This window comes from Lagopus muta, chromosome 32 (assembly GCF_023343835.1).
Source record: "Lagopus muta isolate bLagMut1 chromosome 32, bLagMut1 primary, whole genome shotgun sequence".
Taxonomy (NCBI): domain Eukaryota; kingdom Metazoa; phylum Chordata; class Aves; order Galliformes; family Phasianidae; genus Lagopus; species Lagopus muta.
The window spans coordinates 802901-818937 of NC_064464.1; the positions used below are offsets into that span (position 1 = coordinate 802901).

General features: G+C 58.4%; 1 protein-coding gene and 1 pseudogene across 1 annotated transcript; both read left to right on the plus strand.

Moving 5' to 3' along the window:
- Positions 1-4346, plus strand: part of LOC125686165 (protein MANBAL-like) — a 115159-nt pseudogene extending 110813 nt beyond the window's left edge.
- LOC125686168 (uncharacterized) lies at positions 624-15169 on the plus strand. The gene is made up of 2 exons (XM_048929887.1): positions 624-1664; positions 14435-15169. The coding sequence occupies exon 1, from the start codon at positions 761-763 to the stop codon at positions 1460-1462; it is 702 nt and encodes a 233-aa protein (XP_048785844.1). The 5' UTR covers positions 624-760; the 3' UTR covers positions 1463-1664; positions 14435-15169.
- The last annotated feature ends 868 nt before the right edge of the window (positions 15170-16037 follow it).

Here is a 16037-nt window from a genome sequence, read left to right on the forward strand (position 1 = left end):
AACTCTTTACAAGGGTAGATAACTGCAGGACAAGGGGAAATGGTTTTAAGTTGAAGGGGGGAAGATTTAGGTTGGGTATCAGGGGGAAGTTCTTTACTATGAGAATGGTGAGGTGCTGGAACAGGCTGCCCAGAGAGGTGGTGGATGCCCCATCCCTGGAGGTGTTCAAGGCCAGATTGGATGGGGCCCTGGGCAGCCTGGTCTGGTATTAAACATGAAGGCTAGTGGCCCTGCATGTGGCAGGGGGCTTGGAGATTCATGATCCTTGAGGTGCCTTCCAAGCTGGGCCATTCTGTGATTCTGTGAAGATGTGCTTCCTGTGGACGTCCGTTGTCGGGCCGAGCCAGGGCTGCAGTTGTGTGTGATTGTGTTTGTTGCTTGGGAGAAGTGCTGCCTTAGTAGGCTGGGGGGGAGGGAGAGGGAGATTTTCAGACTGGCATCAGTCAGGAGCGCGGCACGTTTCTGCGTGCTTTGCTCATGCTGTTGTGTGGGTCCCCGCGAAGCATGGGTGAGCCAGGGTGGCCCCGTGTGTGTGTGCCAGCATTGTGCGCGGGTTTGGAATGGAGTCAGAGTGATTGTAATGACAATGCAGCTGGCGGTATTTCTGGTAGGGAATGGTTGAATCCCCAGCCGTGAGGCGCAAGAAGAGGCGCTGGATGCTAAGGTGGAAAGCGGAGCTTGTGTGTGCCAGGAGGCAGGCGTGGTGAGGTGCGCTTTGGAGCCTGCTGTTGTTGGCGCTGGGCTTGGGAGGCCCCTGAACATGGCGCTGTGTGCTGCGTGTGCCAGCCGCAAGAGATTCCCGTGTGGAAGAAGGGAGAGGATGAAGGAGGCCGAGGGCCCTTTTCTCGGGGCCGGCTCCTGTGTGGCCTCTTGCTTGCCGGAGAGAAGGGCTGCCCGCTGGGCACAGGGGGTGCCTTCTAGCTGCCGTCCCGTGCCCTGTCCTGCAGCCCCCTCCTCATGCTATGTGGAACGCCATGGCCAGCAGTGCGGCTGCCATTTTAGAACCTTCGCCGCATCACAGCCGTCACCTTGGTCACCGCTGCCCCGGCCAACGCACTCGCCTCTGAGAGCTCTGGCAGCCATGTCAGGAGCAAAGAGAGCGAGGGGCGAAGCTTGCCCAATTTCCAATAGGAAGGGAGAGCTGGGGGCCCCAGAAGCGAAGAGGAGGAGGGGGGCCGCCTTTAAGATCAAGCGGAGGAGGAAGGAAAAGAGAGTGCGTTTCCATCGCGCCTGGACCAGCGCTGTGACCACCTCCGTGGAGCCCATGGAGGTGGATCCACCTCTGGATGAGCCCATGGAGGTGGATCCACCTCCGGATGAGCCCATGGAGGTGGATCCGCCTGCGGCACAGCTGGCCTGGCACCACACCACCGTGCCAGGCCCCGCATCGGCGCCGTCCCACCGCCGCTGGTCCAGGCGCTCGGCTCCCTACCCGCTGCGCGGCCCCCGCCCCCAGCATTAGCTGGGTGGCATTAGTTTCCATCAGCTCCTCCTCTGGAGCCAATTCTGCGGGCCCCCAGCTCCATCTTCACCCTGTTATGTCCCCGTCCCTGTTTTTCTTGTTGATTTTAGTGTTAAGATTAGTGTTAGTGTTAGGAGTAGGTTATTGTTCATGTTTTAGAGTTAGGCATAGGTTACTCGTAGTCTTTTAGTGTTAGGCATAGGTTCCTGTTCTTGAGTTAGGCATAGGTTAGTTGTAGTCTTTTAGTGTTAGGCATAGGTTCCTGTTCTTCTGTTCGAGTTAGGCATAGGTTAGTTGTAGTCTTTTAGTGTTAGGCATAGGTTCCTGTTCATACTTGACAGTTAGGGGTGGATTGCTGGTGTCAGGTGGAAGTGAGCAGCGCTCACTCGGTAAGCACACGGCTGATTGATCGTGCGAAGACATGAGTGCGAGTGCCGTGAGCACGGAGGCCCGATGGCATCTTGGATGGATTGAATTTGCAGCTTGTGACTTTTGTGTTGCAGACCGTCGAGGAGCAGAGTGTGAGTGGCTGCGACCTTGCGTTGGGCCTCAGGAGAACAGTGTGTGACTGTGTCTCGAGCATCCTGCGTGGCCGTTGCCAGGTAGGTGTGCCTTCCTTTGCAGTAAGCAGTGCTTAGGCGTGAGCCCAGCTCATCCCCCTGTCCTCAGCAGGTGGGCTTTCTGCGTGCTTTATTGCTGTGCTTGGTGCCGTCCAGCACAGCAGCAGCAAGGCCGTGAACACGTACGTAGCCAGGTAGATGCAAATGTGCAAGTGATGGTATGAATACTCTTGTTGTTAGTGTTCATGAGACAGTGGTCGTGCGTGTGTGATCAAGCTCAGGGAGAAGTTGATTCTTGCGTGTTCAGCTGTTGCTGAAATGCAAGTTTGGCGTCCCTGCTTGTGGTTGGGTCGGAAGACCAAGGATATGTTCAGAGCACGTCTGTGAGTCAGGCTGGGAGGTTTTGCTAGCAGGAAGTCACAGCGTCGGAGCGCAGGAATGGAATGATGGCTCTCGTTTCCCCCTTGTAGAAAGCAGCCTCCTGGAGAGCAGCAGAGCAGCAGGCTGTCTGCGCTATGGCCGCTGAACTGCATTTCTCGCCCCGTGAGATCCCTGAGCCCGCGCTGATGGAGAACGTGCTGCGCTCCGGCCTCTTCTTTGGAGCCGTTTTCCAGCTTGTGTGCGTGCTGGCCATAACCCTGCCAGTTCCCAAGTGCCCAGAGACAGTAAGTAGCGCTCTGTTTGATAGAGGTTGATAGAAATGCTGAGGAAATGGGCTGGGAGGGAAGCAGCTGGAGCCGTGGCCTACGGTAGCGCGCCGCGGCATTGCTGAGAGTGCGGCAGTTTGTTCTGTCCTTCCTTGGGCGTGCGTGCTGTTCCTGGTGGCACGCAAGGAGCCTGGAGGTGCAAGCTCATCTTATCGTGGTGCTGCTGCTGGTGCTGCTGGTGCTGCTGCTTGTGTGGGCTGTGAGTGGCAGGCAGGGCGTCCCCCTGTGCAGGGACTGCCTTGCAGGCAAGGCCTGTAGACTGTAGCTTCCGTGGGATTTTGGGGAACAAGAGAGAGGTGGAGTTTCTGTTGTGCCCTGATGTCAGGAAGGCAGTGTGCAGCAGTGGCACCCAAAGCTGCCCAGTCAGGTGTCTTGAGCTCCCAAAGCGAGCTGTCAGGCAATTGTCAGAAAGTTCCCTGACTGTTTGTGAATTGATTCCTGTAGGACTGGGACGGCTTGGAGTCTAAGAGTTGGGAGACGGTGAAGAAACTGCACAGCTAAGCAAGAAAGCCAAGAAGGAAAGCAAAAAGCAACGGTGTGGGCTTGAGCGCTAAGCCTCAAAGGCCAAAGGAAGCAGCGGGAATGCTTGCTGAGAGGTGCTCCAAAGGCAGCGCACTGTACGTCTGGTTTTGTGGCGTGGCCGTGCTTTCCCTTGCCCGGACATTGGAGAGGAACTGAGGAAGCTGGAAGGGCTTCTGATGCGTGACAAACAAATCGGACTTTGCCTGTGCGGGATTTCATGTGTGGCAAGAGCTGGGGATGCCGCATTCCTTCAGGGTCCTTCAGCTCGATAGCTGTTTCAGAATGTTGATGATGAGGTGAACTTACCGCATGTGGTTGGTCATGAGCGGTATCCAGGCTATTTTATTTTCTGTTGACATATCTACAAAAGGCAACCCAAATCCCTTTGTTTAAAATAAAAGGGAAAGCAACCTTTTACACCTGGTGCTGCCTCTTTCAGTAGCTGGTCCAAACATGCCTGGCTTGGGCTGGCAGTGGCAGGGCGATGAACCGGCCGGCTTCACGTCCCTCCGTGGAGATGGAGCTGCTTTTCCCGCGTTTCCATGTTGGTCTTGCCAAGTGGTGGCCTTTCAGCCAGCGCGTAAGTGCTAGCGAAGCGTGTGAGCATCAGCTTGCTCTGTGAGGCCTGAGAGCAACAAAAGGAGAGGAAGCAGTGCGCGAGGAAGCAAGGTGTCCCTGCACTCAGCCCCTTGAGCTTGTCTCTCCAGCTTGCCTGGTGGCTTTTTCAGCCTTGTGTAGCACTGACTGTTCCTGCTTGCCCTGGGAAGGCCAGCTGCAGCTGCGGGCAGCCGTGGCCTGCACGTCAGGCTCCCGTTGAGCGGCGAGGAGTTCAAGTGCGGGTGGGCTGGTGTGAAGAGCAGCGCTGGGAGTGGGGCAGGAGGAGAGGGCAGCGGGAGGGCTGCAGGTGAGCGCGCCTCGGGCCCAGAGCTCAGGCGTGAGCCGGGAGGGCAGCGAGCCGTGCTGCGCTGCTTCAGCTGCAATGGCTTTGAGCGCGTCATGGGCAGCGCCGCGTGTTGAGCGTCTGGGTGCTGCGAGGGCACCTTGCTGAGCCGGAGCCCGAGAGAGGAGAGGAGAGGAGAGCAGAGGAGAGGCTGCACGTCAAGAGTGTCTGCCTGCCATTTTGGCTTGGCGCGTCGGCATCTTCCTCCTTCCACGAAGGAGCCTGCACGGTGCACTGGGTCCAGTGTGCTACACGGCACTGCCTTCTGCTGCCTGCCTGCCTGCCCGCCTGCCTGCCTACTGCCCTGCTGGAGGGGAAAGAGCGGATTGTCGGGCTGCGTGCAGCCAAGGAGCTGGCTGCCAAGGAGGGAAACGGAGTATTGAGGAGCGGTTAGTGCGTGTTAGGTTTGGGTGTGGATGCAGCGGGGGCTGAGTCACCTCCATCAGCTGGTGGGGGCTGGGGCCGAGCGCGGTGCATGGGGCTGCGCTGTGGGCAGGAGGGCTGCGGGGCTGGGGCAGTGGTGTGGGTGCAGCACATGGGGCCGTGAGAGGGCGTGCAGCAGGGAGGGCGTTGGGCCTGAGCCGCGCTCGTGTTTGTGGCAGCACAGGGGCTGCAGGGGATGGCAGGAGCGCAGAGCAGAGCGGGGAGAGCCGGGCTGTATGAAGGCCAGGGCATGAAATCTTGCCTTGGCAGCTACGTAGCTGCTGAGCTTTTCCCCCAAGTCTTCAGACTGTGGGGTGATAAGGCTCCGCAGCAAAGGCAGCCGGGCCCTCCTGATACTTGGGGGTTAGGAAAGGGCAAAACAAATGAGTGTCTTTCAAGAGCACAAAGCAGTGAAGCAGAGCACAAGCCATTTATTGCCTGCGTAGGTGATCTTCTCCAGGCATGTCCATTGGAGATGTGCAGACTGAGTGTGGACAGAAAGCAAAGGGAAGGGAGGGGAGGGGAAGGGAAGGGAGAGGAGGGGAAGAAAGTAAGAAATGAAAGGAAAGAGAAAGGGAAATGTGAAGGGGAAGAGAGAAAGAGAAAAGGAAAGGAAGAGAAAAGAGAAGCAAGGCAAAGAAAAGAAAGGCAAAGGAAAGCAAAAGGGGGCAAAGGGAAAAGGCAGAGAAGGAGAAGAAGACAAGTTGCATGCCGCCGGCGCCAGCCGAGGGGAATCCGGCAGCGGACCCCCGCAGCTGCCGCTCCCCCTCCTGCAGGCCCCGGGCCGCCCCCAGGCCGGCCTTAGCAACGTGAGGCCGCAGGCGGTTGGTAGGGCCGGGGCAGGAAGTGCTTCGTGGCGGCGGAGAGCACTTCCGGGGCAGCGCGGCATGGCGGCGCCGGGCCGGTGAGCGGGGCCGGGAGGAGCGGGCTGTGTGCTGGGAGCGGGGTCGGGCCTCGGTGCGGGGGCATGGAGGGGCGCTCGGGGGAGGAGCTGGCGGTGCTGCCGGCACGCAGAGGCGATGCGTGCGGCGCCGGCGAGTGGTGCGGGGTCGGGGGGCAGCTTCCTCTCAGGGAAGGCCGTGCGAGTGCGGAGCTTTGTTGGTGTTTCGGGCGTGTGAAGGAGGAGGCCCCGTAGGGCCTAGTTGTGGCCACAAAGCCCGGGCGGGCAGTGGAGCAAGGCGCCCGGGTGCTGTGTTGGCCGGAGGGTGCGGAGCTGGAAGAAGGTTTGTCAAATATGATGGAGAGCAGCTCAGCAATTACCTCAACCAGCTCCTTCAGAATCCTGGGATGCACACCATCTGGCACCATGGACTTGTACGCATTCAGTCCTTGACAGCAGCCCTGCAGAGAAGGACCTGGGGGTCCTGATGGATGAAAAGCTTAACATGAGCCAGCAGTGTGCCCTTGCAGCTCAGAAAGCAAGTGGCATCCTGGGCTCCATCAGAAGAGGGGTGGCCAGCAGGGACAGGGAGGTGATTGTCCCCTTCTACTCTGCTCTTGTGAGGCCCCTCTGGAGTACTGTGTCCAGGTCTGGAGCCCCCAGTACAAGAAAGACAGGGAGCTGTTGGAGAGGGTCCAGAGGAGGGCCACAGAAATGATTGGAGGGCTGGAGCACCTCCCCTACAAAGACAGGCTGAGGGAGCTGGGCTTGTTCAGCCTGGGGAAAAGAAGGCTGCGGGGTGACCTCATTGCAGCGTTCCAGTACCTAAAGGGAGCCTACAAACAGGAGGGGAGTCAACTCTTTACAAGGGTAGATAACTGCAGGACAAGGGGAAATGGTTTTAAGTTGAAGGGGGGAAGATTTAGGTTGGGTATCAGGGGGAAGTTCTTTACTATGAGAATGGTGAGGTGCTGGAACAGGCTGCCCAGAGAGGTGGTGGATGCCCCATCCCTGGAGGTGTTCAAGGCCAGATTGGATGGGGCCCTGGGCAGCCTGGTCTGGTATTAAACATGAAGGCTAGTGGCCCTGCATGTGGCAGGGGGCTTGGAGATTCATGATCCTTGAGGTGCCTTCCAAGCTGGGCCATTCTGTGATTCTGTGAAGATGTGCTTCCTGTGGACGTCCGTTGTCGGGCCGAGCCAGGGCTGCAGTTGTGTGTGATTGTGTTTGTTGCTTGGGAGAAGTGCTGCCTTAGTAGGCTGGGGGGGAGGGAGAGGGAGATTTTCAGACTGGCATCAGTCAGGAGCGCGGCACGTTTCTGCGTGCTTTGCTCATGCTGTTGTGTGGGTCCCCGCGAAGCATGGGTGAGCCAGGGTGGCCCCGTGTGTGTGTGCCAGCATTGTGCGCGGGTTTGGAATGGAGTCAGAGTGATTGTAATGACAATGCAGCTGGCGGTATTTCTGGTAGGGAATGGTTGAATCCCCAGCCGTGAGGCGCAAGAAGAGGCGCTGGATGCTAAGGTGGAAAGCGGAGCTTGTGTGTGCCAGGAGGCAGGCGTGGTGAGGTGCGCTTTGGAGCCTGCTGTTGTTGGCGCTGGGCTTGGGAGGCCCCTGAACATGGCGCTGTGTGCTGCGTGTGCCAGCCGCAAGAGATTCCCGTGTGGAAGAAGGGAGAGGATGAAGGAGGCCGAGGGCCCTTTTCTCGGGGCCGGCTCCTGTGTGGCCTCTTGCTTGCCGGAGAGAAGGGCTGCCCGCTGGGCACAGGGGGTGCCTTCTAGCTGCCGTCCCGTGCCCTGTCCTGCAGCCCCCTCCTCATGCTATGTGGAACGCCATGGCCAGCAGTGCGGCTGCCATTTTAGAACCTTCGCCGCATCACAGCCGTCACCTTGGTCACCGCTGCCCCGGCCAACGCACTCGCCTCTGAGAGCTCTGGCAGCCATGTCAGGAGCAAAGAGAGCGAGGGGCGAAGCTTGCCCAATTTCCAATAGGAAGGGAGAGCTGGGGACCCCAGAAGCGAAGAGGAGGAGGGGGGCCGCCTTTAAGATCAAGCGGAGGAGGAAGGAAAAGAGAGTGCGTTTCCATCGCGCCTGGACCAGCGCTGTGACCACCTCCGTGGAGCCCATGGAGGTGGATCCACCTCTGGATGAGCCCATGGAGGTGGATCCACCTCCGGATGAGCCCATGGAGGTGGATCCGCCTGCGGCACAGCTGGCCTGGCACCACACCACCGTGCCAGGCCCCGCATCGGCGCCGTCCCACCGCCGCTGGTCCAGGCGCTCGGCTCCCTACCCGCTGCGCGGCCCCCGCCCCCAGCATTAGCTGGGTGGCATTAGTTTCCATCAGCTCCTCCTCTGGAGCCAATTCTGCGGGCCCCCCAGCTCCATCTTCACCCTGTTATGTCCCCGTCCCTGTTTTTCTTGTTGATTTTAGTGTTAAGATTAGTGTTAGTGTTAGGAGTAGGTTATTGTTCATGTTTTAGAGTTAGGCATAGGTTACTCGTAGTCTTTTAGTGTTAGGCATAGGTTCCTGTTCTTGAGTTAGGCATAGGTTAGTTGTAGTCTTTTAGTGTTAGGCATAGGTTCCTGTTCTTCTGTTCGAGTTAGGCATAGGTTAGTTGTAGTCTTTTAGTGTTAGGCATAGGTTCCTGTTCATACTTGACAGTTAGGGGTGGATTGCTGGTGTCAGGTGGAAGTGAGCAGCGCTCACTCGGTAAGCACACGGCTGATTGATCGTGCGAAGACATGAGTGCGAGTGCCGTGAGCACGGAGGCCCGATGGCATCTTGGATGGATTGAATTTGCAGCTTGTGACTTTTGTGTTGCAGACCGTCGAGGAGCAGAGTGTGAGTGGCTGCGACCTTGCGTTGGGCCTCAGGAGAACAGTGTGTGACTGTGTCTCGAGCATCCTGCGTGGCCGTTGCCAGGTAGGTGTGCCTTCCTTTGCAGTAAGCAGTGCTTAGGCGTGAGCCCAGCTCATCCCCCTGTCCTCAGCAGGTGGGCTTTCTGCGTGCTTTATTGCTGTGCTTGGTGCCGTCCAGCACAGCAGCAGCAAGGCCGTGAACACGTACGTAGCCAGGTAGATGCAAATGTGCAAGTGATGGTATGAATACTCTTGTTGTTAGTGTTCATGAGACAGTGGTCGTGCGTGTGTGATCAAGCTCAGGGAGAAGTTGATTCTTGCGTGTTCAGCTGTTGCTGAAATGCAAGTTTGGCGTCCCTGCTTGTGGTTGGGTCGGAAGACCAAGGATATGTTCAGAGCACGTCTGTGAGTCAGGCTGGGAGGTTTTGCTAGCAGGAAGTCACAGCGTCGGAGCGCAGGAATGGAATGATGGCTCTCGTTTCCCCCTTGTAGAAAGCAGCCTCCTGGAGAGCAGCAGAGCAGCAGGCTGTCTGCGCTATGGCCGCTGAACTGCATTTCTCGCCCCGTGAGATCCCTGAGCCCGCGCTGATGGAGAACGTGCTGCGCTCCGGCCTCTTCTTTGGAGCCGTTTTGCAGCTTGTGTGCGTGCTGGCCATAACCCTGCCAGTTCCCAAGTGCCCAGAGACAGTAAGTAGCGCTCTGTTTGATAGAGGTTGATAGAAATGCTGAGGAAATGGGCTGGGAGGGAAGCAGCTGGAGCCGTGGCCTACGGTAGCGCGCCGCGGCATTGCTGAGAGTGCGGCAGTTTGTTCTGTCCTTCCTTGGGCGTGCGTGCTGTTCCTGGTGGCACGCAAGGAGCCTGGAGGTGCAAGCTCATCTTATCGTGGTGCTGCTGCTGGTGCTGCTGGTGCTGCTGCTTGTGTGGGCTGTGAGTGGCAGGCAGGGCGTCCCCCTGTGCAGGGACTGCCTTGCAGGCAAGGCCTGTAGACTGTAGCTTCCGTGGGATTTTGGGGAACAAGAGAGAGGTGGAGTTTCTGTTGTGCCCTGATGTCAGGAAGGCAGTGTGCAGCAGTGGCACCCAAAGCTGCCCAGTCAGGTGTCTTGAGCTCCCAAAGCGAGCTGTCAGGCAATTGTCAGAAAGTTCCCTGACTGTTTGTGAATTGATTCCTGTAGGACTGGGACGGCTTGGAGTCTAAGACTTGGGAGACGGTGAAGAAACCAAAGGCAAGTGCTGCACAGCTAAGCAAGAAAGCCAAGAAGGAAAGCAAAAAGCAACGGTGAGGGCTTGAGCGCTAAGCCTCAAAGGCCAAAGGAAGCAGCGGGAATGCTTGCTGAGAGGTGCTCCAAAGGCAGCGCACTGTACGTCTGGTTTTGTGGCGTGGCCGTGCTTTCCCTTGCCCGGACATTGGAGAGGAACTGAGGAAGCTGGAAGGGCTTCTGATGCGTGACAAACAAATCGGACTTTGCCTGTGCGGGATTTCATGTGTGGCAAGAGCTGGGGACGCCGCATTCCTTCAGGGTCCTTCAGCTCGATAGCTGTTTCAGAATGTTGATGATGAGGTGAACTTACCGCATGTGGTTGGTCATGAGCGGTATCCAGGCTATTTTATTTTCTGTTGACATATCTACAAAAGGCAACCCAAATCCCTTTGTTTAAAATAAAAGGGAAAGCAACCTTTTACACCTGGTGCTGCCTCTTTCAGTAGCTGGTCCAAACATGCCTGGCTTGGGCTGGCAGTGGCAGGGCGATGAACCGGCCGGCTTCACGTCCCTCCGTGGAGATGGAGCTGCTTTTCCCGCGTTTCCATGTTGGTCTTGCCAAGTGGTGGCCTTTCAGCCAGCGCGTAAGTGCTAGCGAAGCGTGTGAGCATCAGCTTGCTCTGTGAGGCCTGAGAGCAACAAAAGGAGAGGAAGCAGCGCGCGAGGAAGCAAGGTGTCCCTGCACTCAGCCCCTTGAGCTTGTCTCTCCAGCTTGCCTGGTGGCTTTTTCAGCCTTGTGTAGCACTGACTGTTCCTGCTTGCCCTGGGAAGGCCAGCTGCAGCTGCGGGCAGCCGTGGCCTGCACGTCAGGCTCCCGTTGAGCGGCGAGGAGTTCAAGTGCGGGTGGGCTGGTGTGAAGAGCAGCGCTGGGAGTGGGGCAGGAGGAGAGGGCAGCGGGAGGGCTGCAGGTGAGCGCGCCTCGGGCCCAGAGCTCAGGCGTGAGCCGGGAGGGCAGCGAGCCGTGCTGCGCTGCTTCAGCTGCAATGGCTTTGAGCGCGTCATGGGCAGCGCCGCGTGTTGAGCGTCTGGGTGCTGCGAGGGCACCTTGCTGAGCCGGAGCCCGAGAGAGGAGAGGAGAGGAGAGCAGAGGAGAGGCTGCACGTCAAGAGTGTCTGCCTGCCATTTTGGCTTGGCGCGTCGGCGTCTTCCTCCTTCCACGAAGGAGCCTGCACGGTGCACTGGGTCCAGCGTGCTCCACGGCACTGCCTTCTGCTGCCTGCCTGCCTGCCCGCCTGCCTGCCTACTGCCCTGCTGGAGGGGAAAGAGCGGATTGTCGGGCTGCGTGCAGCCAAGGAGCTGGCTGCCAAGGAGGGAAACGGAGTATTGAGGAGCGGTTAGTGCGTGTTAGGTTTGGGTGTGGATGCAGCGGGGGCTGAGTCACCTCCATCAGCTGGTGGGGGCTGGGGCCGAGCGCGGTGCATGGGGCTGCGCTGTGGGCAGGAGGGCTGCGGGGCTGGGGCAGTGGTGTGGGTGCAGCACATGGGGCCGTGAGAGGGCGTGCAGCAGGGAGGGCGTTGGGCCTGAGCCGCGCTCGTGTTTGTGGCAGCACAGGGGCTGCAGGGGATGGCAGGAGCGCAGAGCAGAGCGGGGAGAGCCGGGCTGTATGAAGGCCAGGGCATGAAATCTTGCCTTGGCAGCTACGTAGCTGCTGAGCTTTTCCCCCAAGTCTTCAGACTGTGGGGTGATAAGGCTCCGCAGCAAAGGCAGCCGGGCCCTCGTGATACTTGGGGGTTAGGAAAGGGCAAAACAAATGAGTGTCTTTCAAGAGCACAAAGCAGTGAAGCAGAGCACAAGGCATTTATTGCCTGCGTAGGTGATCTTCTCCAGGCATGTCCATTGGAGATGTGCAGACTGAGTGTGGACAGAAAGCAAAGGGAAGGGAGGGGAGGGGAAGGGAAGGGAGAGGAGGGGAAGAAAGTAAGAAATGAAAGGAAAGAGAAAGGGAAATGTGAAGGGGAAGAGAGAAAGAGAAAAGGAAAGGAAGAGAAAAGAGAAGCAAGGCAAAGAAAAGAAAGGCAAAGGAAAGCAAAAGGGGGCAAAGGGAAAAGGCAGAGAAGGAGAAGAAGACAAGTTGCATGCCGCCGGCGCCAGCCGAGGGGAATCCGGCAGCGGACCCCCGCAGCTGCCGCTCCCCCTCCTGCAGGCCCCGGGCCGCCCCCAGGCCGGCCTTAGCAACGTGAGGCCGCAGGCGGTTGGTAGGGCCGGGGCAGGAAGTGCTTCGTGGCGGCGGAGAGCACTTCCGGGGCAGCGCGGCATGGCGGCGCCGGGCCGGTGAGCGGGGCCGGGAGGAGCGGGCTGTGTGCTGGGAGCGGGGTCGGGCCTCGGTGCGGGGGCATGGAGGGGCGCTCGGGGGAGGAGCTGGCGGTGCTGCCGGCACGCAGAGGCGATGCGTGCGGCGCCGGCGAGTGGTGCGGGGTCGGGGGGCAGCTTCCTCTCAGGGAAGGCCGTGCGAGTGCGGAGCTTTGTTGGTGTTTCGGGCGTGTGAAGGAGGAGGCCCCGTAGGGCCTAGTTGTGGCCACAAAGCCCGGGCGGGCAGTGGAGCAAGGCGCCCGGGTGCTGTGTTGGCCGGAGGGTGCGGAGCTGGAAGAAGGTTTGTCAAATATGATGGAGAGCAGCTCAGCAATTACCTCAACCAGCTCCTTCAGAATCCTGGGATGCACACCATCTGGCACCATGGACTTGTACGCATTCAGTCCTTGACAGCAGCCCTGCAGAGAAGGACCTGGGGGTCCTGATGGATGAAAAGCTTAACATGAGCCAGCAGTGTGCCCTTGCAGCTCAGAAAGCAAGTGGCATCCTGGGCTCCATCAGAAGAGGGGTGGCCAGCAGGGACAGGGAGGTGATTGTCCCCTTCTACTCTGCTCTTGTGAGGCCCCTCTGGAGTACTGTGTCCAGGTCTGGAGCCCCCAGTACAAGAAAGACAGGGAGCTGTTGGAGAGGGTCCAGAGGAGGGCCACAGAAATGATTGGAGGGCTGGAGCACCTCCCCTACAAAGACAGGCTGAGGGAGCTGGGCTTGTTCAGCCTGGGGAAAAGAAGGCTGCGGGGTGACCTCATTGCAGCGTTCCAGTACCTAAAGGGAGCCTACAAACAGGAGGGGAGTCAACTCTTTACAAGGGTAGATAACTGCAGGACAAGGGGAAATGGTTTTAAGTTGAAGGGGGGAAGATTTAGGTTGGGTATCAGGGGGAAGTTCTTTACTATGAGAATGGTGAGGTGCTGGAACAGGCTGCCCAGAGAGGTGGTGGATGCCCCATCCCTGGAGGTGTTCAAGGCCAGATTGGATGGGGCCCTGGGCAGCCTGGTCTGGTATTAAACATGAAGGCTAGTGGCCCTGCATGTGGCAGGGGGCTTGGAGATTCATGATCCTTGAGGTGCCTTCCAAGCTGGGCCATTCTGTGATTCTGTGAAGATGTGCTTCCTGTGGACGTCCGTTGTCGGGCCGAGCCAGGGCTGCAGTTGTGTGTGATTGTGTTTGTTGCTTGGGAGAAGTGCTGCCTTAGTAGGCTGGGGGGGAGGGAGAGGGAGATTTTCAGACTGGCATCAGTCAGGAGCGCGGCACGTTTCTGCGTGCTTTGCTCATGCTGTTGTGTGGGTCCCCGCGAAGCATGGGTGAGCCAGGGTGGCCCCGTGTGTGTGTGCCAGCATTGTGCGCGGGTTTGGAATGGAGTCAGAGTGATTGTAATGACAATGCAGCTGGCGGTATTTCTGGTAGGGAATGGTTGAATCCCCAGCCGTGAGGCGCAAGAAGAGGCGCTGGATGCTAAGGTGGAAAGCGGAGCTTGTGTGTGCCAGGAGGCAGGCGTGGTGAGGTGCGCTTTGGAGCCTGCTGTTGTTGGCGCTGGGCTTGGGAGGCCCCTGAACATGGCGCTGTGTGCTGCGTGTGCCAGCCGCAAGAGATTCCCGTGTGGAAGAAGGGAGAGGATGAAGGAGGCCGAGGGCCCTTTTCTCGGGGCCGGCTCCTGTGTGGCCTCTTGCTTGCCGGAGAGAAGGGCTGCCCGCTGGGCACAGGGGGTGCCTTCTAGCTGCCGTCCCGTGCCCTGTCCTGCAGCCCCCTCCTCATGCTATGTGGAACGCCATGGCCAGCAGTGCGGCTGCCATTTTAGAACCTTCGCCGCATCACAGCCGTCACCTTGGTCACCGCTGCCCCGGCCAACGCACTCGCCTCTGAGAGCTCTGGCAGCCATGTCAGGAGCAAAGAGAGCGAGGGGCGAAGCTTGCCCAATTTCCAATAGGAAGGGAGAGCTGGGGGCCCCAGAAGCGAAGAGGAGGAGGGGGGCCGCCTTTAAGATCAAGCGGAGGAGGAAGGAAAAGAGAGTGCGTTTCCATCGCGCCTGGACCAGCACTGTGACCACCTCCGTGGAGCCCATGGAGGTGGATCCACCTCCGGATGAGCCCATGGAGGTGGATCCACCTCCGGATGAGCCCATGGAGGTGGATCCGCCTGCGGCACAGCTGGCCTGGCACCACACCACCGTGCCAGGCCCCGCATCGGCGCCGTCCCACCGCCGCTGGTCCAGGCGCTCGACTCCCTACCCGCTGCGCGGCCCCTGCCCCCAGCATTAGCTGTGTGGCATTAGTTTCCATCAGCTCCTCCTCTGGAGCCAATTCTGCGGGCCCCCAGCTCCATCTTCACCCTGTTATGTCCCCGTCCCTGTTTTTCTTGTTGATTTTAGTGTTAAGATTAGTGTTAGTGTTAGGAGTAGGTTATTGTTCATGTTTTAGAGTTAGGCATAGGTTACTCGTAGTCTTTTAGTGTTAGGCATAGGTTCCTGTTCTTGAGTTAGGCATAGGTTAGTTGTAGTCTTTTAGTGTTAGGCATAGGTTCCTGTTCTTCTGTTGGAGTTAGGCATAGGTTAGTTGTAGTCTTTTAGTGTTAGGCATAGGTTCCTGTTCATACTTGACAGTTAGGGGTGGATTGCTGGTGTCAGGTGGAAGTGAGCAGCGCTCACTCGGTAAGCACACGGCTGATTGATCGTGCGAAGACATGAGTGCGAGTGCCGTGAGCACGGAGGCCCGATGGCATCTTGGATGGATTGAATTTGCAGCTTGTGACTTTTGTGTTGCAGACCGTCGAGGAGCAGAGTGTGAGTGGCTGCGACATTGCGTTGGGCCTCAGGAGAACAGTGTGTGACTGTGTCTCGAGCATCCTGCGTGGCCGTTGCCAGGTAGGTGTGCCTTCCTTTGCAGTAAGCAGTGCTTAGGCGTGAGCCCAGCTCATCCCCCTGTCCTCAGCAGGTGGGCTTTCTGCGTGCTTTATTGCTGTGCTTGGTGCCGTCCGGCACAGCAGCAGCAAGGCCGTGAACACGTACGTAGCCAGGTAGATGCAAATGTGCAAGTGATGGTATGAATACTCTTGTTGTTAGTGTTCATGAGACAGTGGTCGTGCGTGTGTGATCAAGCTCAGGGAGAAGTTGATTCTTGCGTGTTCAGCTGTTGCTGAAATGCAAGTTTGGCGTCCCTGCTTGTGGTTGGGTCGGAAGACCAAGGATATGTTCAGAGCACGTCTGTGAGTCAGGCTGGGAGGTTTTGCTAGCAGGAAGTCACAGCGTCGGAGCGCACGAATGGAATGATGGCTCTCGTTTCCCCCTTGTAGAAAGCAGCCTCCTGGAGAGCAGCAGAGCAGCAGGCTGTCTGCGCTATGGCCGCTGAACTGCATTTCTCGCCCCGTGAGATCCCTGAGCCCACGCTGATGGAGAACGTGCTGCGCTCCGGCCTCTTCTTTGGAGCTGTTTTCCAGCTTGTGTGCGTGCTGGCCATAACCCTGCCAGTTCCCAAGTGCCCAGAGACAGTAAGTAGCGCTCTGTTTGATAGAGGTTGATAGAAATGCTGAGGAAATGGGCTGGGAGGGAAGCAGCTGGAGCCGTGGCCTACGGTAGCGCGCCGCGGCATTGCTGAGAGTGCGGCAGTTTGTTCTGTCCTTCCTTGGGCGTGCGTGCTGTTCCTGGTGGCACGCAAGGAGCCTGGAGGTGCAAGCTCATCTTATCGTGGTGCTGCTGCTGGTGCTGCTGGTGCTGCTGCTTGTGTGGGCTGTGAGTGGCAGGCAGGGCGTCCCCCTGTGCAGGGACTGCCTTGCAGGCAAGGCCTGTAGACTGTAGCTTCCGTGGGATTTTGGGGAACAAGAGAGAGGTGGAGTTTCTGTTGTGCCCTGATGTCAGGAAGGCAGTGTGCAGCAGTGGCACCCAAAGCTGCCCAGTCAGGTGTCTTGAGCTCCCAAAGCGAGCTGTCAGGCAATTGTCAGAAAGTTCCCTGACTGTTTGTGAATTGATTCCTGTAGGACTGGGACGGCTTGGAGTCTAAGAGTTGGGAGACGGTGAAGAAACCAAAGGCAAGTGCTGCACAGCTAAGCAAGAAAGCCAAGAAGGAAAGCAAAAAGCAACGGTGAGGGCTTGAGCGCTAAGCCTCAAAGGCCAAAGGAAGCAGCGGG